Source organism: Myodes glareolus, chromosome 18, assembly GCF_982192425.1.
Source record: "Myodes glareolus chromosome 18, mMyoGla1.1, whole genome shotgun sequence".
In the NCBI taxonomy this organism is placed as follows: domain Eukaryota; kingdom Metazoa; phylum Chordata; class Mammalia; order Rodentia; family Cricetidae; genus Myodes; species Myodes glareolus.
Window position 1 is genome coordinate 68,048,750 of NC_142043.1, and position 24,554 is coordinate 68,073,303.

General features: G+C 54.1%; 1 protein-coding gene across 1 annotated transcript in view; it reads right to left on the bottom strand.

Annotated features, from left to right (window-relative positions):
* Itpr3 (inositol 1,4,5-trisphosphate receptor type 3) overlaps positions 1-24,554 on the bottom strand; it is a 68,393-nt gene that overhangs the window by 32,303 nt on the left and 11,536 nt on the right. Inside the window, exons 2-13 of the mRNA XM_087898404.1 lie at positions 19,815-19,885; positions 9,050-9,171; positions 7,439-7,525; positions 5,916-6,074; positions 5,677-5,775; positions 5,230-5,313; positions 3,329-3,475; positions 3,042-3,137; positions 2,579-2,629; positions 2,286-2,428; positions 588-687; positions 354-514 (exon numbers count right to left, since the gene is read on the bottom strand). Coding sequence (XP_087754530.1) covers positions 354-514; positions 588-687; positions 2,286-2,428; positions 2,579-2,629; positions 3,042-3,137; positions 3,329-3,475; positions 5,230-5,313; positions 5,677-5,775; positions 5,916-6,074; positions 7,439-7,525; positions 9,050-9,171; positions 19,815-19,885 — 1,320 coding nt within the window. The remainder of the gene's footprint in view (positions 1-353; positions 515-587; positions 688-2,285; positions 2,429-2,578; positions 2,630-3,041; positions 3,138-3,328; positions 3,476-5,229; positions 5,314-5,676; positions 5,776-5,915; positions 6,075-7,438; positions 7,526-9,049; positions 9,172-19,814; positions 19,886-24,554) is intronic.

Consider the following 24,554-nt stretch of genomic DNA (forward strand, 5'->3'; position numbering starts at 1 on the left):
GGGGCTGGTGGGCAGAGAGAATAAGGAGGAGGAATCTAGGCTCAAAAGAGAACTAGGGAGAAAGAGAGAAGACAGCCGAGGCCAGTCAGCCAGGCACGGAGCAAGCACAGAAGCCGGACATAAGACAAAACAGAAGAGAAAGAGGTTAAAGTCACAAGAGCTAGTGTGAGAAGCCTAAGATAAGACCACGCATTCATAACAAATAATAACTTTCCTTGTCATGGTTTGGGAGCTGCTGGTTCAAGAAATCCTGCTCCGGTCCCCCCAATACACCTGCGGTCCAAGAAATCCTGCTCCGGTCCCCCCAACACACCTGCGGTCCAAGAAATCCTGCTCCGGTCCCCACAACACACCTGCGGTCGTTCTGGCTAATGAATCCATCATTGAGTTTCTCCACAGCACTGGCCAGCATGGAGCTGGCATCGTTGGCAAAGTCCAGGTCACGAATCTCAGACACAGGCACCGACACAATGGCAAAGGCCTCCTTGTCTTCCTTGGTGGGGCACGTGCCCAGCTGTAGAGACAAAGGTCAGCAGGGTGCCAGGGACCCTCCAGCAGGACCCAGCCCCACAAACGAGGGCCCGCACCATGAGCCGGATAGGCCGTTCCTCTTCCACGTCGATGGGCGCATTGGTGCTCTGGATCCATGTGTTGGTGCAGAGGTGCCGCAGCCGCACATAGGAGTTCCTGGTGAGAGGACACAGAGCCAGTGAGGGAGGGTGCCACAGACGGCAGGCCCTCTTGGCTCAGCAGCCCCCAACACCGTCTGCTTCCTCTGCTCTCCACGGTGTGCACGCCACATATCCACGGTGTGGGTGCTGAGGATGGGTGAGCCCTGGCCCTACTGTGCACTCTCGTGCACACAGACCATGGTGTACCCCTAAACCAATGTGTGCTGATGGGCAAGGGGCCAGCATTCACCCGAATAAATCAAGCCCCCACAAAGTGTCAGGTTAGAGACTAGGGGCTAACGGTTCCTCCATTATTCCCCAGAAATCCTATGACAGACCCTTGCTGCTCCCCTTTATAAATGGCAGACTGAAGTAGCATGGTAGACGCATCTACCTGAGGTCTCATGGCCAGAAAACACTAAGGCCTGGATGACTCGGGATTTTTTGCTTTGAGGCATGCACATGTGTGTACAGACTCAAGTGCATGTGTGTGCTCAGAACTGGAGTTAGCATAAGGCCATTTCCTCCACCACCTGCCATCTTTTATACGGAGGCAGGGTCTCTTGTTGAACCAGGAGCGCGACATGTTGCGGCATCTAGCTAACCGTGCCAACTACGGAGATTCCCAGTCTCTGCCTCGTGCTGGGAGGCTGGCCTCACTCCCAGGCTTTAAGGTGGGTTTTGGGCATCCAGACTCTGGTCCTCACGCTTGGACAGAAAGTGCTTTATTCGCAGAGCCATATCTACACGCCTGTGATATTTTCCTCATTTCTCCTGCAGCCCTGGGTTCAAGCTCATTATGTGTAGAGGAGAATAAGACTGTCCCCCTGCCCCCATCTCCAGCATGCCAGAATCACAGGCATGAGCCGCCGCTCCAGGTTTACACAGTGCTAGATACTGAGCCCAGGCCTCCGTGCCTGCCAGGCAAGCCCTCTACCAGCCAAGCCAGCCTCAGTCACAGGAACGTGACACCCTGCATCTCAGGGTTGGTGGGACCTTACAGGCGTGGCAGCCTGACCTCCCCAGACAGCATCTGGGTTCTCCAGGTGCCTGGCTGCAACAGATAGTTCACGCTTTGTGCTTGAGTACAGTCAGGGGGTGCTCTTTCATTCCCAGCTGCCCAGACCTGATAATCACATGGAAAACTATTAACTACAACACTGTTCAGCCTATTAGCTCAGGCTTCTTATTAACTAACTCTTACGTCTTAAATTAACCCATTTCTATTCATCTGTGTATTACCACAGGCTGTGTGGCCTACTGATAAGGTTCCAGGGTGTCTGTCTCCTTCAGCAGCTACATGGTGTCTCCCTGACTCCACCTACTCTATATACACCTTGCAACCTGGCTATATGCTGCCCTGCCATAGGCCAAAGCAGCTTTATTCATTAATCAATAAAAGCAACACATGCCCAGAAGGACCTCCCACAGCACCGAGCACCTGGCTGGACTGGGCCAAGAGGCTGAGCAGCAGCTCTGTAATAAGTACAGGGCAGACCCCCGTGCAGCAAAGGAGGCTGTGCCCGCACACCAGCCAGCCACCAACAGCTCTCAGAACTGCAGACCCAAGAGGTCCCAGGTACAAAGGGCCTCGGGCAGATGGTGCACACCTACCGGGGCACGAAGGAGTCAGTTTTCTGCAGCGTGGTGGGGTCCAGCTCAAACAGAGAGGCAATGTCGTTGCCATGCGGCACAGCTACCAGGCGGTACTTGATCTTCTCGCCTGCGTTCCTGCGGCCTGTGCGGACCTGGGCCCCCTGGGAGGAGGACCCCCGGGTCAGGCGAGATCCAATCTATTTTCCAGGTTGCTTGGCCTCGCCTCCTGTCCCACCACACACACACACACACACACACACACACACACACACCCGCTGCACCCCGGGCAGCCGCCCTGCTCCACTCCTCACCGGTCCTGCTGCTTTGGGATCCGAGGCATCGCCTTTGTAGCTGGGGTTTTCCTGAACAGAGGTGCAAGGTGAGGGAGATTACTACACTATCAGCACACACACCCCAAACACAGGATCAAACCCAGAAGACACCCTAAGATGGTTACCCCAGGCCACATGACTCCCGGAGGAGCTGTACAGGGAGCCCCTCATGGTCCCTTCTCCATAGACACACACATGAGCAAGGTGCACATGCTCCCTGTGTCCCCAGTACACACACATGCCATGCCCACACATGAACAAGGTGCACACGCTCCCTGTGTCCCCAGTACACACACATGCCATGTCCACGCATGAGCAAGCATGCAATGCTCCCTGTGTCCCCAGCACTCACAAACACCATGCCCATGCGTGAGCAAGTGTGTGCATGCTCCCTGTATCCCCAGCACACACAGATGCCATGCCCACTCCACCCCTCGCTCACCTCGGCAGCCAGATAGTTGCCTGTGGCCAGGTGCTTGAACCGGTAGAGACCATTCCAGTGTCCCGCTCCACCTCGGCACGGGTCGTGGTGGACCACCTGGGGACAGGTAACGGTGAGATGGGGAGGAGGGACCAGGGCTGAAAGGGAAGCCCAGACCCTGGGAGGCCTGTGGGGGTCAAAGTGCCCAGTCCTCCCTGGCCTCTTAGTGATCGTGGCGCCAGGGGAAGGATGGGACAGACGTTCCACCCTCACGGGTACCGGGAAGCAAACACAGTGTGGGCTCTGACCTCCACCTCCCAGAGTGCGTTGGAGCTGGTGGCCGAGGTGGCCGACTGGCGCAGCGTGGTTCGCAGGAACACCTGCAGCTTGCCCTTGTACTCATCACAGGTGAGGAACTTCTCCTGCTCCGCGTGGAACAGCCGCACCACGTCTCCCTGTGGGCGGGGTCGGGAGGGGGTCAGTCGGTCACAGCCACGCCTCCGGGATCAGGCTCCCAGCCTAGGGCTGCCCCCCCTCCAACCCCCACCCATGGCTTCTTTTGCTCTTTGTGGCAGCTGGAGGGTGATAGCCATGGCTTGTTCACCTCTGGACCTCGGACAAAAAACGGGGTTTGAGTCATGCTGTGAGGGGTGGGATACTTTTGTTTGTTTTGGTTTGTTTTGGAGACAGGGTTTTTCTGTAGTTTTCTGAGCCTGTCCTGGAGCTAGCTCTTGTAGACCAGGCTGACCTCGAACTCACAAAGATCCTCCTGCCTCTGCCTCCCAAGTACTGGGATTAAAGGTGTGCGCCGCCACCACCACCACCACCACCACCACCCGGCTTGATAAATTCCTTATTTGTGAGCCTCAGCTGTGCCTTCTACAGAATGGAGCCTCTCTGGCTTCTGACAGAAACTATCACAAGGTTTGATGGAGTACCGCTGTGCTACCCAGGCAGAGAAGGGAGGCATCCTGCCAAGAACCACGCAGCCGGGAGCAGGTGGGAGAGTCCCTGCCTCAGTCCCAGGGCCCACACCTTAGTTCCGCCTTCACAGCATGGCTGTCACCCAGTGACCATCTAATGGCAGCTCTGTCTTCCTGCACTGAACCTGGCTCTAGGTGCAGTGCTCAGGGGACCCTCGGGTGGACACGGAAGTGAGCGACGCATCCGCACCCAGACTGCATCAGTCCCTACAGCAAAACCCGGGGACACTGTGTGGCCGGCGGGGAAGGCACAAACAAGTGGGCTTTGATGAGAGTGCCTTGCTTCTATCTTGTCTGGAGCCTAGCTCAACACCGTGACAGCCTCGCCAGATCTCACAGGGAACGGCGGAGAGGGGCCCAAGAGCGAGCTTGTCTTACACACGCTGCCCAGAGCGGGCCCTAGCATGTGTCACAGGGCAGCTTTGGAGAGGGACATCTGGGCTGGGCTCTGGCTGACGCCTGGACAATATGAAGGTTCCGTGAACAGAGGGAGAAAGCCTTTGAGCAACCCGGGGTGATGGGGACAGTCAGGGCAATCAGAGCGATGAGGGAGGCATCTTGGAAGGAAAGGGGTGAAGGGTGCCCCTGGGGCTTCTGAGCAGGGAGCAGGCTGGCCTCCTCATGGTACCTGCTTTGAGGCCTCGCATCCTCACAGCTCCCCAAGACTATTCTCCTAGCTGGGGAGCCTCACTCTTTGTTACCCCACCCCTAACCTGCCTCTCCATCAGAAACTTGGCTTTTAGATTCTCAGACATTCTCCCCTGTGCCTCAGTATTCACTACAGGGTCACTGGCTGCTCTGCCTGTTGGGCCAGCCCCTCCCTGGCCTGGCAGCCACCTCCTCTCCCAGTGTATACACTGGCATGTCTGGGGACAGGGAAGAGTCACCGACCCCATGGCAGGTGGGCAGGCACCGGCTCCTGGCAGCAGGCAGGAGCAGCCTTTTCTTGCCAAAGAAAGCTCAGGGCACAATATGGGGCCAACAGAGTAAAAGTCAGAGACAGGAAAGGGTGCTCCACGGATGTGGCCACCCTGAGGTGGAGGACAGGGTGGGGAGGTCTCTGATGTTCCTCTGTAAGAAAGGAAAACGAGGAGAGCCCAAGGGGAGACGAGATAGCTGGGACACATGGGGGACTTCTGGGGGCAGAGGGAAGCCGAGAGGAACGGAGCTAAGGTGGTCATTTGACAGCGAGAGAGAAGGGCCTGCTGGGAGGGACTCGGACTTACCCCCTTCAGCACCTCCTCCAGGTGGTCCCGGAACTGCATGAATAGATTGATCTTCCAGCTGGTATTGCAGTTGACAGAGTTGACCTGCAGGGGGGCAGGCAGGCTGGTGACAAAGCTGGTCTGCCAGCTGACAATAGTGGCCAGCACTGAAGACCGAGGAGGAGGAAGGGAGAGGGGAAGGGAGAAGGGAAGGGAGAGGGGGAAGCCAGCCCATATCCTGTTGTGGCTCTGGGTGCTCCCCCAAGCCAAGATGCCAGTGGGGTGAAGGATGAGACTGAACGCTGAGAGGCAGAGCAGGGAAGCAGTAAGGCCCAGGGTCCTGGGCAGCAGCACCAGAGGCAGAGATGTGCAGGAGGGCTGCACACACACACACACACACACACACACACACACACACACAGCCGGGGATCTGGCTCAACCCCGGGACACGCCCCTCGTCCCGCTCACCTCTTTGCAGCCAGCGTTGTCACTAAGCTCATAATTGCTGGCATGTAGAGGCTGCCCTGCGTTGACAGGATTCAGGATCACCTTGTCCCCCACGACCACCTTTGGGACAGGACAAAGTGAGGCGAGAAGAATAAAAGCATTTTCCAGCAGGGTCTCCGCCCTCTGCTCAGTCATGCGATCCCTCTGGAGGGAGGACCACACCTCTGCCCAGCCCCCTCCTGCCCTGGTCTTGTGCTCACATTGTCCCCATTGCTCCGCAGCTTCCAGAAGGGTTGGATGAAGAGCCAGGAGCCCTCATTGCCTGTAGCATCTAGCGTCACCCGCATGGCGTTTTTCTCCAGCAGCGCCGGCAGCCGCTTGTTCACGGTCAGGTACTTGTTGCTTTTCATGTGGAGAAGCTGAGGCAGAGGTGGGGCAGGAGTGAGGCCACCAGGCCTGGGAGGCCAGGCCCTCAGGGAGGAGGTCACACAGGACGTCAGACACATGTCGCAGACTGACACACACTGACACACGCACACCTTGTCACAGAGAAGCAACTCATCTCGAAACTGCATGCCAGGTCAAAGTGCAGCTCAGCAGGAGACGACCCACCAAGCACGCACCTCCACGAAGAAACAAAAATTATGCACACTTTAGCCCGTGTCATCTCTTCTCAGATACAGTCCAGGATGACCTGGAGTTTTGACCCTCCTGCCTGTGCCCCTCGGTGCTAGTTTACAGAGATCCACCTGCCCAGTTTGTGAGGCTCCAGGGTTTAGCCTGGGTTCTGCGCTCACCAGGCAAGCAGTCTACCACGCAAACTCCATCTACAGCTCTGGCTAATTTTACACAGAATTTTACAATTCCCACAGGCAAACAATGAAGGGTTAAAGTCTCAGGTGGGCTAAGAGGCTTGGCACAGCTGACTTCACGACAATGCCTGTGGACTGTTAGGGTCCCACAGGCCTCTGTTCAGAGGATCGGTGTATCTCCCAGTGCAGAAGGAACCTCCCAGCCCCTTTCCGTCAGAAGCCCAAGCCCACTGTGCAGACTTCCGGAGACGGCAGATGTGCTGGCTAAAGGAACAGCTCTGCTTCTGAAGGTGCCTGTCTGCTTTTGTTCCCACGTCACCTCCGTCACCTGATCTAACAAATGCTATCACTGGCCTGCTTTAAGATTTATTTATTTTACGTGTAGAAAGGTATTTCCTGTGTGCATGTATGTGCATTGTGTGCATGCAGTACCCACAGAGGCCAGAGGAGGGCACTGGATCCCCTGTAACTGGAGTTGGGCAGCCCCATGTGGTGGCTGGAAATCTAACTTGGGTCCTCTGCAGGAGCTGCAAGTGCTCCCAACCACTGAGCTATCTCCAGCCCCGACTGGCTTGTTTACCAGTGAAGTAAACAGGTAGTTAAGGAATTTGTCCAAGGTCACCACACTTAAGGAATGGCAAAGCCACACTTTGAGATCAGAGCCTAGCTCAGTATGTGCTCATGACCCTGAGCTAAAAACACTTCCATGGGCACAGTTCAGTACGGAAGTACAGTTGAAAAGGTGGTAGTAGCCATCCACTGAAGATATCATCTCACACACACACATACACACGTACATACACATACATTCATTCTCACACACAGATACATACATATACACACATACACTTACACACATACACAGACACACACATATATCTATACACACACACACGCAAGCGTGCACACACACACACACATGTGCGTGCACGGGGCGGGGGGGGGGGGGTTGCTCTGCACCAAGGCCACACCTGGATCACGCTGCCGTACTTGACCACGTCACCATGAACCTTCTTGTTCTCTGTGTCATTCTGCTTCTGCTCCATCTGGGCTGCATGCTGCAGACATGGGGGGGACTCAGAAACTGCTCCAGAGGAAGATGACGCCACCACGCATGCGTGTGTGTGCATATACACACACACACACACACACACACACACACACACACACACACACTCACCCACCCACGGCCCCGTCTCTGATGCTGCATCCAGGGGCCCTCCCTCCTCCCACTAAGCAATAGCCTGAGACCTCAAATGCAGAGATGGCCGGCGATCTCAGGGCTCACCATGGCCGAGAAGTCTGATCCCACCCTGAAGGGCATCTTCCATGAGGACCCTGAGCTCTCAAACCTTTGACACATCCAGCAACTTAAGCCTGTATCCACTCCTTACCCCCATTTTTCGGGAAACCTTCACTCCAGACTAAGCTGGGCCAGGGCCACTTCCCATGCTTCCCCGACCCCCACCCCCCGAGATCCCTTCCGACTGCTCCAGCCCCTTCCCTGATGCTGCACCAGCTCAGGTGGCCTCAAGGATAAGTAAGCTCCATTACCTCTTAGGGGAGCCCCTATAAACTGGGTCATCAACCCAGAACCTTGCTGAAGAAAGGCCTCCTCCACCAGACAAGCACACTCTGAGGACAGTGGCCCCTCTGCCCTTCCCCCCCCACCTCAGGGCTGTTGGGCCTAGGGTCAATCAAGCCAGGGCAGCAGAGGCTGCAGGGGAGCCATGCGCGTGCCACGTGATCCTTCAGAGCTACGGTGTGAGGCTCTGACTCAGGTGTGAGCCCTGGGTCTCAGCCCCCACTCAGCCTCTGTCTACAGTGGCTATAAAGAGGAAGCCGGGGATAGACCACCCTGAGCTCAGGCAGTCCCTTCTGCCCTCCCTCCACAGCCCGGTCACAGCTATGGGATGGGAGTCCACCCAGCTATTCCAGTCCCACGGCCCCAGGGCAGGGGCCTCAGAGGCTCACCACAGCTGCTGACCCTACGGTCAGTGTCCGCACTGGGGCCACACCTGAGCTATGCTCAGAGACACTCCGTGTGGGAGTGTCCACCAGGCCAGTACCACAGCACTATGCATGTCTCCAAGAAGGGGAGTCAGGGTCCTAGGGCTGCCTCGGCTCAATTCAGACCCACAATATGGGAAGATGGGTCCCAAGAGCCTCAGGCTCCAGCTCTATAAAGCAGCCGGAGATTAAGACGAGACCCAGTGTTCTCCGGTGAGGCTCCACCTCAGGAGCCACTGGTAAGTCCGAGTACAGTTGTTTGGGATGCTCACATCTAACCACTGAGTCATGTGCCCTGGCATGGGGCTATCTTGGAACTGGCAGGAAGGATTTATACAGACATTGGGTTCCTAGACTGGCACTCCATGCCCTGCCTGCCCCAACTCGTGGCCTTTTACACCAGACTTGCCCATTAGGGTTTTCAAAATGCTCATCTCATGCATGAAGCCCCCACTGGCCCTGAGAAGTGGAAGCCCTGTCATACACCCAGTGCCGTGCGCCAGTCCCTTACGCCTCCGTACCATGTGCCCCAGGCCCATGCACCCCACTGCCCTGCACACCCGTGCACACACCTGCAGCTTCTGCAGCAGCACCACGTCGGCGATCTTCTCCTTGTCCTGCTTAGTCTGCTTGGCTTTCCAGTACTGTTTCTGTGCCGAGTAGCGGTTCATGGGGCAGACTTTGAAGAGGCAGTCTGGGTGTGGTGGGAAGAGATGAGACTCAGTCAGAGCTCAGAGCTCCCTGGCAGAAGCCCAGTATCCCACCTCCTGCCCACTCTGTGGGACAGGACACAGCTAGAGACCCGGGAGCTGAAGACATGGCTCAGAGCGTAGGTGCGTTTGCTGAGCAGTCATGAGGCGTGGAGTTCAGTTTCGAGCACCCATGTAACAAATGGGGCAGCCACAGACACCTGTAACCCCAGCCATGAGGGAGGTGGAAACAGAAGGGTTCCTGGGCTTTAGCCTTCCAGCATAGCTGAGACCCAAGACCCAGGTCCAAGGAGAGCCTCTGCCTCAAAGGAAAAGGTGGAAGTATTAAAGGAAGATACCGAGTGCCACCTTCTGGCCTCCAAGCATGTGCAAAGATACACACACACACACACACACATACACACACGTGAAGTAAAACTAAATCTTAAGAAATTTGCCAGGTGTGGTGGTACACACCTTTAATCCCAATACTCAGGAGGCAGAAACAAGTGGACCTATGAGTTCAAGGCCAGCCTGGTCTACAAAGCGAGCCCCAGGACTGTTATACAGAGAAATCCTGTCTCAAAAACACAGAAGAAGGAAGAAGCAAAAAGGGAGGAAGAAAGGAGGGAGGAGGAGAAAAGGAAGAAGAGGGAAAGAGAGGGAGGGGAGGAGAAAAAGAGAAAAGCAAGGAAGGAAGGAAGGAAAGAAGAAAGGAAGGGAGCAATTGGAGCTTCTGCTGAGTCAGTGATGAGGTCTCAGAAAACTGGGGTGTGAGAAGGTCTCCCTTGGGGAGCACGGGCGCCCTTTTCCCTCTAGGGAAGCTACCAGAGGTTCTTCACCTCCAGGGCCTCGCTCCATGCCGTCTGTGCAGCTTTTGCAGGTGTGGACAGCTCTTCCTCCTGCCTTATTCCTTACCAGATTGCCCTGCCTCCCTGGCTCACCCCATCTCACAGCCCAATCCCACTGTGTGAGGGACAGCTCACAGCCCCCAGTCAGCTCTGGGGTGAGACTAGACCATTCCGCCAGGCTGGACTGTTTTCCCAACACCATATTCTGCTCAGCTGCTCCCCACTGCCCCAGATGACAGATAAGAGTCCCCCCCCTTACACACACACATACACACACATGCACGCACGCACACACGCACACACACGCGCATACACAGACACACACACACACACACTCCAATCCCCGGGGACCCTTATACAACAAGCTATGCTTCTTTGTCCTCTTGATCTGGTCAGAAGAGAAATCAAGGTCCAGAAAAAGAAATCGCGACTGAAATTTTCATTATGGTCAAGAAACAAAACACCTGTCACTTCTGTAAGCCCAAACTCAAAAAACAAAACAAAACAAAAAAAAAAAAAAAACAGTATTCTAAATTTCTACTTAGCTAAATGAGGCCTCATCTGGAAAAGCCTAAAGCTTGGGGTGGGGGGTGGGCTCCGGGGACAGATGTGCTGTGCACACTAGCAGTGTGAGAGCAGCCCTGCACACTGTGAACACCCCAACACAACAGTCATAGCCTCGAGGGAAGCTGGCCTCAGTTGCCCCAAAGAACCCTCTACAGCTATGGCTGAGTATCAGACTACAAACTCTGGGGACAGGGCCAGCAGAAGACATGAGTGGGGCAAGTGCAGGGGGTGGGGGCAGAGACAGGAAGTCACGAGGACAGGGTCCCCCTCCCTGACCCATCATGCTCTCCCTTTGGCCACATCCCTCTTGAGGTTAGGGCTATCAGGGGATCTATAGCAGATCTCCCATCAGCCTGTGGGGTGCAGAAGTCAGGAGAGGCCAGTGTCATGGAGAAGGAGAGCGGAGGGGTAAAAGCAGTGATTCCAAAACAGTAAGGCCTCCAGGGCTACGCACCAAGCCCACCTTGCACCCTAGCATGAGGGGTGGCCCTGCTACAAAGATGCTCCCCGTGTGTTTGAGGGCTCTGCTCAGTCCTTGGGGTGCAGCTGGGGTCTTCCTGCTTCTCCAGGCCATGCTGAGGCTCCACCTCAACCCCAGGTTCCCTGTTGCCAGGGTTGGTGGCAAACCCCTCTCCCACTGATCTATTCCCCAGGGGGTGGGTACACATGTGAGTGCAGTTCCTGAGGCTGCCAGAAGAGGGCGTCAAATCCCCTAGAGTGGGAGTAACAGGCAGGTGTGAGCTGCCTGACATGGGAGACAGGCACTGAACTCCGGTCTCTGCAAGAGTGGTGCGCCATCCCTGGGCCCCTTTCCCAACTCTGAAGGTTGTCTGGCCCCCACGAAGGGTACAGTACATGTCACTAAAGAGTCAGAACCTGTGTGGACACAAACCATCTTTGCACCCAAGAGAGAAGCAGGAAGTGAGGCACCTTCACACCCTGGTCCTGAATCTTCCCTGGAAACCCCCAGAACTGTGAGCTCCATCCACTTGTCCTGCACGGACCCTCCCTGGAGCCCCACTCACACTCTGTGCTGCAAGGACCTATGGGACAGTGGTGTGGGAGAATTGTCTGTATTCTGTCAATCATATTTTAATAAAACGCTAATTGGCCAGGCAAGCAGTATAGGCGGGAAAGCCAGACAGGAAGTAGAGGTGGAGCAAAGAGACTGGGAGTATTCTGGGAAGCAGGAAGCTCCCTCCACAGTTCTGCCCAGACCACCGGAGAGGAAAGATGTAAGCTGCCCCGCTGGAAAAGGTACTGAGCCATGTGCTAACGTAGATAAGGATAATGGGGTAACGTAAGTTATAAGAGCTAATAAGTAGCCTGACCTAATGGGCCAATCAGTTTATAACCTTATGGAGTCCTGTGTGTGATTTTCTTTGTGGCTTGCCGGCTGTGGGGTACTGGGTGGGACAGAAACCCCAACAAGCCGACCCTCATGCTACAGGACAGTTTCTGTGCAGTGTGCTTTGCCCAAAGGCAGCTGTGTCAGAACCCGAGGGGTCCAGAAGCTTCTCACAGCATGGGTGACAGGAGCCCACAGCATCGCAGACCATGAGGAAAGGCTGAGGGTAGAGGAGTGTCCAGGGGACACAAGGCAGGACCCGCCGCAGAAGGCCAGGCAGGGCTGGGGGTGTGACTCAGAGGGTAGAGAGCGCCCACACATTCCCAAGGCCTGGGTTCCACCAGTCCCAGCACTTAGGAGATAGAGGACCTGGGGCTACAGTGAATCTGTCCACATTCACCCTTCACAATCATCCCTGGGATGAGGCAGCCTCAAGCTATGAACACTGCAGGTCCCAGAGGTCTCAGGAAAAAACCTAGAAATACACTCTTCTGTGATGCCTCTCAGGATGGAACCCAGGGCCCCACACTTTACCTCTGAACCACATCCTCGACCCTTGGGATAAGCATTTTTTTAAACATTTCTTTTTACTTTTTTTAATATTTATTTATTTATTATGTATACAATACCCTATCTACGTGCATGCCTGAAGAGGGCACCAGGCCTCATTACAGATGGTTGTGAGCCACCATGTGGTTGCTGGGAATTGAACTCAGGACCTTTGGAAGAGCAGGTAATGCTCTTAACTACTGAGCCATCTCTCCAGCCCCCTCAACATTTCTTTTTATTTATGAACATGTGTGTGCCCCATGTTAGGGGTGCCTGTGGAGGTCAGAACTGGTGTATCAGATACCGTGATGATGGATTTGTAGGCAACGGGTGTTAGAGACTGAACTTGGGTCCTGCACAAAAGCGCAGGCAACCTTAACCACTGCGCCATCTCTCCAGCCTTGGAAGGGGAACTTTTAAAGTTGGGTAGCCAGGGGCTGGGAGGTGGCTCGTGAACACCGCTCCTGTGGAGGACCTGGTTTTGTCTCCGGCACCCACGCAGCAGCTCACAACTGTCTGTGACTCCAGCTCCAGAGGTCAAATGCCCTTTTCTTACTTTCTTGGGTACCAGGCACACTCCCAGGGCACAGATATGCACGCAGGGAAACACTGACATATTAAATAAGTAAATAAACCTTTCTTTAAAACAGAGGGGTGGTTGGAAGGATCTGGGTTTATAGTGTGGAATCGGAGAGTTTACAACCGCATGCAGTGCTGCTGGAGGGCAGAGCAGGGCACACGGTTCTCACCCACCCGACAGGCCCCATCAGTGGGAAAGCAGAGTCTTCGAAGGCTCAGGCAGCTGGCAGGAGGTGACAAGGTGGTGTGCTTAGGCTGTTGTGCAGGCAGGGTGTGGAACAGGGCGTGGGGACCAAGTGACAATATGGATAGAAGCGGGGTGTTCTCCACATTCTGTCACCGGATAGTCCCACCATGGGACTAGTGTCTTGAGAGCATCTCTGCAATGGGATAAAAAGCTTCTATGCTGTCTCAAGGGCAGGGATAAGATGGAAAGCAGCCCATGGGGCCCCCAGAGGGTACCCCCAAAAACAAGTCACGTTGGAAAGGCACAGGGAGGCCACACAGCAGTAAGAAGGAAAATGGCTTCAAGTGGCACTTGGTGACTATAGCACCATACAGAGGGGGGGAGAGAGTGGGGGGAGAGGGAAGAAGGGAGGGAGGGAGGGAGGTAGGGGTGGAGGGGACAGGGAAGGAGGAATGGGGGCAGGGAAGGAAATGCTGAAGCTCTGCATGGAGGTACATGGTTGTGATGCCAGCAGTTGACAGGCTGAGGCAGGAGGATTGCTGCCAAGTTGGAGGTCAGCCTAGGCTACACAATGAGTTCAAGATCAGCCATGGATACAGAATTAAGACCTGTGTCAAAACAAACAGAATCCCAGACAGGGAGAAAGAGAATGAGACAGAGACAGACAGACAGAGACAGACGACAAATATCCTGACCCTCAACACACACATGGCACGGATGGACCTATAACCCTTCTATACGCTGTGACTATATGTTGCTCTTGTTGGTTGATAATAAAAGCTGCTTTGGCCGATAGTGACAGGTGGGAAAGCCGAACTGAATATGGAGGGCAGGGGGCAGAGTCGAGGGAGACACCAGCCAGCTGCCCAAGAAACAAGATGCCAGCAGACCAGTAAAAGCCACAACCACGTGGCAATACACAGATTAATAGAAATGGGTTCGTTTAAAAGAGCTAGTTAATAAGAAGCCTGAACTATAGGCCAAACAGTTTGTAATTCATATTAAGCCTCTGAGTGATTATTTAGAAACGGCAGGACAGGACGGGATGAGAAACCTCCATTTACACGCAGACTTGGGAGTGGTGGTGATAGCAATGGCTGCACCGTGACATCTGGAATGCCATCAAACTAAATGCTTGAAAATGGTTAAGATAGAGTGGGGCATGGTGGTGGCTCAGGCCTGTGACTTGGGAAGTGGACAGAAGGATCAGAATTCAAAACTAGCCTTCACCATCCCTCTAAACACACAAATACACAAGCACGTGTCCATGTGAGCGCGTGTGTGCACACACAGAGCATTGATCCTTTTTTCCTTTTATAGACATTTTTGTTTTTTTGAGACAGGGTTTCTCTGTCATTCTGGCTGTCCTGGAGCTCACTCTGTAGACCAGGCTGGCCTCGAACTCAGAGAGATCCACCTGCCACTGCCTCCCTGTGCTGGGATTGAAGGTGTGTGCCACCAGCACCCCACTAAAGATGTATTATTTTTAATTATGTGTATGATGTGTGCACATGAGTGCAGCTGTCCAGAGGCCGGAAGAGGGTGCAGGGCCCTAGCACTAGAATTATAGGCCGTGTGAGCTGCCCAACACGGATGCTGGAAATCCAGTCCTTAGTTAGAGCAGTCAGTGCTCTTACCTGCCAAGCCAACTCTCCAGCTCTAGCAAAAGATTTTTTTGTTAAGTATATTTTACCACAATTAAAAGTGATTTTTAAAAAAATAATTAAAGCTATGGAATTTTAGCCAGACAGTGGTGAATTGTACAAATACTATATTCACATAATTTCCCAAGAAATTGAACCAAAAAGAATAAATTTTTAAATGAAAAAGAGAAAAGAGGGGCTGGAGAGATGGCTCAGCAGTTAAGAGCACTGGTTCCTCTTGCAGAGGATCTGGGTTCAATTCTCAGCACCTACATGGCCGCTCACAACTGTCTGTAACTCAAGTTCCAGGAAATTCAATGCCCTCTTCTGGCCTCCACAGGAACTGCACACATGTAGTACACATGCAGGCAAAAATCTATCCATGGCTCGTGCCTTAAATCCCAGCACTTGACAAACCGAGACCCACAGATCTCCATGAGTTCAAGGCTAACCTGGTCTACATAGAAAGTTCCAGGCCAGCCAGAAGCATATAGTGAGACTGTCTCAAAAATAAATAAGCTAATCATAATAATGATGAGAAATATTTAAGAGAGAGGAGAGACTGAACTTTTAGGTCTTACAAATGCCAGGCAAGCAGCTATCCAACTGTGGGCTTCCGGGAGGCAGCTCGGTGAGAAAGTCTTTCCACACAAGTGTCTCAGCAGCCACAGCCAGGCACAGCAACAGATGCCTGGAATCCCAGCCTTGGGGATGCTGAGACAGGAGGAGTCCTGGGGCGTGCTGGCCAGCAAGAGTAGCCAAATTGATTTCCTCCAGACTCAGTGAGAGACCCTATCTCAAAAAGCAAGGTGGGGACCAATTAAGGAACACACCCAGTATCAACCTTGTGAACGCAAGGTATCTCTCCATGTGAACGCAAACAGACACTGCACTAGGGATCTGAAAAACAAACTCAAGCCCAATATGGATGCCGCTTGCAGCCGCAGCATACATCAGTAGCCTCTGACATGGCATGCTGGGGAAGGGGCATGGACGGAGGCATCCATGGGCAACGGAAAGCTGACTGTCCACAGCCTAGAATGGACAGAATACAGCATCACCCAGCCACTCCCAAGAGTGCGCCCTCTACTGTTGCGGTAAAGAAACCACATGGCCAGAGCCCTGGTACCTAGGTGTCCCAGGCAACTAGTCAGGTAGGGTGTCCACCTGTGATCTCAGCACTAGGCAGGCAGAAACTGGAAGGTCGCAAGGTCTGGGCCAGCATGAGAGCGACCTTGTCTCAAAACAAAGAATACAGAGAACTGATTCAAAACTCTTCCATGCACAAATCCACGGGGAATGCAGGTGGTCACCTCAGAGAAAGGCTGCAGGGTCGTTTCTCAGGACAGAGAGTTCTTCCCACCCCGCAAGTTCCCTCATAGGAACTCAGAGAAACTCTGGCACACGAGTCAAGGAGACGGGTATGGAAACTGAGCTCAGCACTAATTAACAGGCTAGCCCATCACGGAATGCTGTACGGCAGTTAGGCTGCGGCCTCAAGACACACACAGCAGGGATACATCTTATAGGACAGCAGGACAGGACAATGGATCGCACAGAGGACACCGTCAGCCCAGGTCAAAACCGCCCTGTGTGTCCCTGCTCTATCCTGAGGTCAGAATGGCAAACACTTTAAACCCGGCCCCTGAACAGAACCAACCTCACAAGTGTGTGTGTGTGTGTGTGTGTGTGTGTGTGTGCGCACGTGTGTATGTGTGTGTGTGCGCACGTGTGTATGTGTGCGTGTGCGCACGTGTGTATGTGTGTGTGTGCGCACGTGTGTATGTGTGTGTGTGCGAGCTAACTCATGTGGTGACCAGAGCTAGTTACCCAAGTCTTCCTTGATCGTTCTGTTTTGTTTTATTTGGTTTTTGTTAGTTATGAGACTGGGTCTCTCTGTGTAACTCTGGCTGGTCTGAACTTGCTTTTTAGACAAGGAAATCAGAGATCCGCTTGCCTCTGCCTTCTGAGTGCTAGAATTAAAGGTGTATGAAAACCCACGGTCTTAACCTCCCGAGTACAGAATTACAGACATGGGTCACTTCCTCTGGCTTTGAAGTATGTTTTCATTTGTTTTGTGATGCTGGAGATTGAGCCACTGCTCCCGGCATGCTAGGCAAGCGTTCTACCACTGCACTACCTCATCAGCTCCCAAAGGGCTTGGGGGTGCTCTGGAAGAACAGGGGTGAAAGCTGGGGGAGGGGCACCTAGCTATGTAAGCAGAGGACTTGACACTGCAGCCCCTCCTCCCACCAGTTTGAGCAAGGAGGTGACCTCAACACTCTGGTCCAGGTGTCTGTGCCTGCGCTCTGAGCGTCCTGAGCTTTCCCGGAAGCTCCCACACTGGCCTCCCCAGGTGGAGCAAGGGAACACGCCATGGAAGCCCAGTCCACAGCATCAACAGCCATCAGGGGGCTGGGCTGGTGGGAGGCAGCACTGGCAGCAGCAGACTGGGCCTCCCAGTGCCTTGCCAAGTCTGGAAAGAATTCCCCAGACAAGCTGAGGCTTGGGGTGAGGCAAACAGTGGATGGAGCTGAAACCACAGACGAGAAGCCAAAGCCGACTGATGAGGGCTCATGGGGCTTTACTGACCCAGAAGGTGCATGGGGTAGGGACTGAGCTGTGGGCAAGAAGAGTCAGCAACGGCTGGGCTCATCCCAAGACGGGAAGGCAGAATGCCTGGGGATCCCAGAACAAAGTCCAGGAGAACCTGGCAACTTCCAGATACCTGCCATGGCCCCACACCCTGCCGTGGGAGGGACAAGGTACTGCAGGGAAAGAAGCCAGGGAGTTAGCAAACGGCAGGCCTTGGTGGGAGGCGCTTGCCTGAGCTTCTGTCTGCAGAGGCTGCAGTCCTGAGTCTTGTCCCAAGATCTAATGTTCCAGCTTGCACCTGTCAGCCAGAAGCTGCAGAGCACAGATCCTGTCCAAGGCTGGCATCATCTGGGCCCCAGCAGGACCACGGGGACCTCTTGCACCCCCCCCAAAGCACCCAGAAGGAGGTGGGTGGACTCCGGGTCACTCTGTCATACTTCACTGTACAGGCTGGGCCACTGAGGCCACGAGGACCTCCAGGGTCCTGTACCCAAGCCTTGAAAAGCCACAGAGGAGCTGGAGGCGTGGGAAGAATGCAAGAAGTCAAAAGGGTATTTGTTTTACTAAGTGGCTTTTTTGTTGTCAAAAATTGGCCCCAAACTGTCCACTGGAAGCCAAGGGCATTTCTTCCCCTACCACGCCCACTTCCCTGTCACCTGCCAGTCCACACAATCCTTTCCCTGCCCTGGCAGCTGCCAGGGGCCCCAAGGGACCTTCACTTTTCTCTGCCCCTTCCCACCTCCCTCTCCCTCTTTTCTTCTCCCCCGCCAAAAAAAAAGGAGCTAGGAGGCAGGAACTTCCAATGAAACTAGAAACACAAAAGCCAGAATAAAGTCTCCCCTCCCCAGAGAGCCAAAGTTTCTGGTAAGGGGCACAAATGACAGCCAGACTGGAGTTCAATTCCAACCAGGACAGGAAGATCCCTAGACATTGTTCTCAGACCTCCACACGTACACCATGACCTGCAGGCGCCTACACACACAGTGGTCGAAATTTCAGCACTCGGGGGGTAGAAGCATTTGGTTCAGAACCACCTTGGCTACACAGTGAGCGTGAACCTCCCGCGCTAAAACCCAGAGGGAGACAAAGAGAATAAGCAAATCACACGGAACACAGAGCATGCTGGAGTCAAGCTATGCAGAAAACTAAACAGGACCTGGAGCCAGAAGTCAGGGGCAGTCACACTGACACTGAGGAGAGCAGGGTGAGGCAGGAGAGAGCAGGGAGGAGGGACAGCAAGTGCAGAGGTGAGGGGTGGCTAGACACTGGGGGAACAGGAGGTGTTCGGCCTGAGGGGAGAGGGAGGGAGGGCAGCCCAATGCAGAAACAGCGTGAGTGACCACAGCGTGAGTGACCACAGCGTGAGTGACCACAGCATGGGGCAGAGGAAGGCTGGTCAGGACCAGAGGTCATCACAAACAGCTGCTGAGACATGCCTCAGCCTATGGCATCTGCTTAGACAAAGCCCCGACTCGGGGGTCATGAAGGAAGCGTGGACAGAGAAGCAACAAGCCAAGGCCCCCTGGGTCCAGGAACCCCCACCACTTCCCACTACATCCCAAAAAGATAGCAGGATGCCACCCCCGCCCCCAGCAGCAGTCAAAGGATACCATCTAGGTGTCTTAGCCCCACCCCTGCCCAGCATTTAGACTGATGACGTCTCTCCACCAGCCTCTCCCAGAAGAGCAACCACACTGCAGCCGACCTGGTGGCATCATCTGGCAAGTTCTTGCCTGCTCCCACCACGCCCAGGCTCCGGCTGTCTGGTGCATGTCAGCCTCAGCCCTCACAGGCAATCCCTTGCTTGGCCGTTACTGCCGGAGCTATGGAGCCCACTACCAGTGAGGACAGGAGGCCCCTCAGGGACAGCACTTGACTGGGTCATAGAACATGGTCATGTCTGGGCTCTGGGGTTCCATCCGGCAGGAGTCACACACAGCCCGAGGCAAGTAGATACACAGGGTTAAGAGGTCCAGTCCCTTCACCTCATGAATGGGGAGACTGAGGCACAGGGAAGGACTTTCCCTTGGGCCTTCTGAGGCCTGAGCGATTGTCTTTCCCAGCTTTAGTCCCTTTAAAAAAAAAAAAAAATCACACAGACAAGGAAAGCCTTGTGAGTGGCCAGAAATTCGGGGGCAAAATGGGTTCCTGGCCAGAAGTGAATGTGCCAGGGGAGGGGGTGTGGTCTTGGAAGGAAAAGCAGAAATGTGCCAATGCCAAGGTCGACACGGACCGAAGAGGGTGGTCTCAGGTAGACTGGCGGTGACAAACCCAGGTCTGGGACCTTGCGACCCTGGAGGGATGCTCACAGCTAGTGTGGAGGTCTTACCTCGGAACTTCTTGGGGGGGTTGTCCAGGTCCCCAGCCGCAGGCTCCACCACACAGCGGTCATCCACCAGCCTAGGGGATAGAGCAGCCCAGTTAGAGGGAGGAATAGACACATCCCCTTGAAGCAGGGAACTCTGGAGCACCAGGAACCACCCCTGGTATTGCTTCCGTCATTGGAACCCACCATGGGTCGTTCGTTCTCTTTCCTGGCACGGACACTAAAAGGCAAGGTCTCTGAACTGCAGCCACCCTCTGGCTCACATCTGGGCTCTCAGACAGTGCAAAGGTAACTCCTAAGACCCAGCAGCCTGGGCAGGAAGGACAGGGAGAGGAACGGAGGTCAAGAATCAAAGGGAGCGGGAGGTGGGAACAGATGAAGGGACAGTTAGAGCACGGGAGAGAGGTTGAAGGCAAGTAAGAGTCAGAGAAAGTGAGGACAAGAAGCAAATGTGATGAGAGACTGCTGACAGACTGAATAAACCTCAGGCTTCCCAGACTCAGCCAGGACCTAAGCTAGGGTCTGAAATTCCCTCTTAGAGCCATGGCTGGGAACTGAATCCTGCATTTCTGGGGGTGGGAGGATCCATTCATATGCTGATCCTCACCTACTCATCCATGCACTCACTTACCCATGCATCAGTCTATCCATGCATGCGTCTATCATTCTATCAATACATCCTCTACCCATGCGCCTACTAACCATCCGTGCATCCATCCACGTGCCCACCCTACTCTTCATTTACCCACGTTCCCACTCATCTATCCATCTACCCATCCATGCACCTACCCCGTACATACACCCATCCATGCACCTACCCAGTACATACACCCATCCATGCACCTACCCAGTACATACACCCATCCATGCACCTATCCAGTACATACACCCATCCATGCTCCTACCCAGTACATATACCCATCCATGCACTTACCCAGTACATACATACATGCATTCATGTACCTACCCAGTACATACACCCATCCATGCATCGCATCCACCTGTGCATTAATCCATGCACCTACTCAACCATCCATCCCGTCTATGCTTCAAGTTCTCCATCCTGGTCTCCAGGAAAGAGATGGTCATGGACCACTGCCAAGACTGGCTCTATCTCAGCACTGCGTAGCAATTATTCCTGAACTTCCACCAACTTCCCACTGAAGAACTGGTCATTGGCACCATTTCACCAAGGAGAAACCAGCATCTAAACATTAAATGACTTGCCTGAAGTCACAAGGCAAGTTCCAAAGCCCACTCCACTTCTGCACACCTTGGTTGGCTAACAAGGTCTTAGGATGTGACCTCCACAAATTCTCTCAGGGGCCTGTTTCCTTGCAAAGCCCCATGTGATCCCAGCATCCCTAGGCATTCTCATCTCTCCAGACGTGGTCAATGCACCCGGTGACACCTTCAAACCACAGGCCTAGCAGACCTGATGGTGCAGTTGGCTGTTGCTGTGATAAACGCCATAGCCAAGAGCAGCTTGGAGAGGAGAGGTTCATGTGGCACTGAGGGAATTCAGTGTGGGAACTGTGGAGGAATGCGGCTACTGGCTTTGTTCATAGCTCATTCACTTTCTTTTCATACAGTCCAGGACTACCTGTCCAGGAGCGACACCGCCCACAGTGGACTGGGCCTTCCACGATCAATCATTAATCAAGAAAACGCCACACGGACTTGCCCACAGATCAGTCTGATGGAGGCAGATGCTCAGTTAAATGATATCTTCCCACATGACTTGCGTCAAGTTGACAGAAACGAATTGGCACACCTACATTCTCCACCCTGGCTCTTCTCTACGCAGCCAAGGCTTCCCAGCCCCGCCCCGTGGGCGTCTCGCCCGTGCCCACAGTCCCAGCTACCTCCTTTCAACACTTGCACCTCTGCCCCGAGTCCCGGCAGTTGGTGCCCCATTGTGCTCCATAGGAAATCTGCACATTGCTGTCCTTGTCCTTAATGATAGGAAGAACCAATACAGGAGCTTCATTCCGGCTTCCGGTGACAGCCCCAACCCTAGCACCTTCGTGACTGGGGCAAACAATCACCTTTATTGTCAAATTGGATTCTGCCCTGAGTCTACCCAAGCTCCGGAGCCGCAGGAACGGCACAAGTCGGTCGGGTACCACGCCTTTCACCTGGATTTATGTTAATGACTTTTGGAAGGCCCCTGAGGATGAATCTGGGAAACCATCCTGTGGTTAGTTAGAGGCAGAAACTGCAGCCCTGACTTCCTCATCTGTTCCTGGTGGAGGAGGCATAGAGGCTATTGATGGTCAATCAATGATGACATCAATCATACACTGATGGGGCAATACAAAAGGACTGAGCTCAGGGAGTGTCGGTCAGTGGTGACCGGAGGCTAGTGTGACCTAGAAGGGCAGTTCTTCGTCCCATCCCACGCCTCACCTTACCAATCTCTCCTGCTGGCTGATCTGAATTACTCTCTTGTTTTCTGACACAGGGTCTCTCTGCGCACCCCCAGCATAGACACACATGGAGCCAGAGGATATCTTACTGAAGCCGTTTCCCTCCTCCTACCATGTGGGTTCAAGACCAAACTCAGGTCATCGGGCTTGGTAGCAGGGACCATTACCTTCTGAGCTATCACGCTAACCCTGCAGCTGTGTTTTGTTTAAATCTTTGTATGTGCATATGTGTACGTGCGCATGACACATGCGGAAGGCAGAGATCGACTTCCACCTTCTGGGAGTGGGTTCTCTCCATCCACCATGTGGGCTCACCAGATCCTTAAATCAGTAATTATTAATTAAGACACTCCCCCATTACACTTATTAACTCAGCGTGTACGTGTGTGCGGCAAGCACCTTTACCGACTGTGCCATCTCACCGGCCACAATAAACAGCTCTGCCAAGTTCCATGTGCCAATGTGGCAGGTCACCAAACATGAAGGCCCGTTACAGGGTCCCCAGATTCACAGCTGTCAATCAGAAAAGCCAGAGGCCCGGACCGGTAACTGGCATGGAGAGTGAAGAAGGGCCCTCAGCCAGTGTCATCTGGCACTAACTCCATACAGATGGTGTAGGAGGTCAGTCGGATAATAGGCCGCCCTGCTGGTGGCCCGGGGAGCTGGAAAGCTGCCTGATGTTTGCATACACTATTTAATTTTCTAAAACTACTTTGCTATTATTTCCATTTTGCAAGCAGGGAGCCAGAGCACGGAAAGGTTAACAGGGCTGGCCTTTGGAGCCAAGCTGCCCAGTACTAGCAGGTGCGAGGATAGTCCTCGACAGCACCAGGCAGGGAAGGGGGCTACAGGCTGCTCAGCCTCCCGGCCTCATCTGCACTCCTGTCACGCCGGCCACACTCACAGCCCCAGCAGGGCTAATATGTTCCCTGGTAGTTCCTATACTCCTGTCCAAGGACACTCTCTTCTCAACTCAGCTCCTCTCCTCAGAAGTAAAGTCACGGATGGAATCGGCACAGCTGGGCTCCTATTCATCCACCAAGTGGGCCTCATGCTGTGCCATCTCAGTTCATGACAACCCCCCCCTTGTCCATGACAACCCCACACCCTTGTCCATGACAACCCCACACCCTTGTCCATGACAACCCCACACCCTTGTCCATGACAACCCCACCCTTGCAAGCTCTTTGGCCAAAACTTCAGACCAACCCCCAGCCCCTCTCTTCCAACAGCTGCAGCTATACCACAATGTCAAGGCCAGCCCACGCTGTAGGGAGAGACCCTGCCTCAAAGCGGGGTGGAGAAGACTGGGGGTGTAGCTCAGCTGGCTGAGTGCTTGCCCAGCGTGCCGGGCTTCAACCCCAGCACTGAATAAAATAACATGGTCGTGGATGTCTGCAATCCCAGCACACAGATGCAGGAGGATCCGAATCAAGATTATCCTCTATTGCATAGTAAACCCAGACCAGTCTGGACTAGGTGAGATCCCGTTCCAGACAGCAACAGAAGCAGAACCCAGGCTTTTCCCATCACCTCTGGCGCCATCCCCAGACCAGGACTTTCCACTCTCAACTGTTACCGCCTCTCCCCTCCCGGCCTCCTCCCGCGCCTGCCGGTTCCCTTCAGTAAACAAAGGGAAGTCAAGGTTGGGGGTGCACAAGAGGTCCAGTTTGGGGCGTACCTCTTTAGCCTGCAAGAGGTCCAGGGCCCATCCTCAGCACCATAAATTGGACAAAAAGGTTAAGTCAAATCAGGTCAGCACCATGATCCTCCGGAATGGAATCATCAACCTCAGGAGTAACCAGAGGTGGCAGATGGCTTAGCAGGGGAAGGTGTCTGCCACCACACCTGAGTTGGAGCCATCGAACAAACATGGTAGAAGAAGAACCAGCTTCCTCAAGTCATGCTCTGACTTCCTCCCGGCCCACTCTGGTTCAGCCCCACAGCCTCCACAGGCTCCTCAGCTCATAGGGACCATAGCCCCGCCTCTTCCTGTCCGACACCCCCACATCCTGCAAATCCCGGTTCAAAGGATCCGCCCACAAAGACCCTCTCCCCACCCCTGTTAAAATTGTAGGCAGGTTTGGTGGCACACACGTGTTAATTCCACTTCTTGGGAAGTAGAAGCAGGGGGATCAGGAGTTCAAAGTCTGGCTACACGGCAAGTTCAAGGCCAGCCCAGGCTACGTGATCTATTATGGCGTTACACGACATGGGGTTACCCCATAAACAGAAAATGTAATCAGTGCGCTGCTTCAAGGAGTGTAGACCTCGTCTTCCTTTGCTCTGGCTCTGACCTGGTTCCGACTAGTCT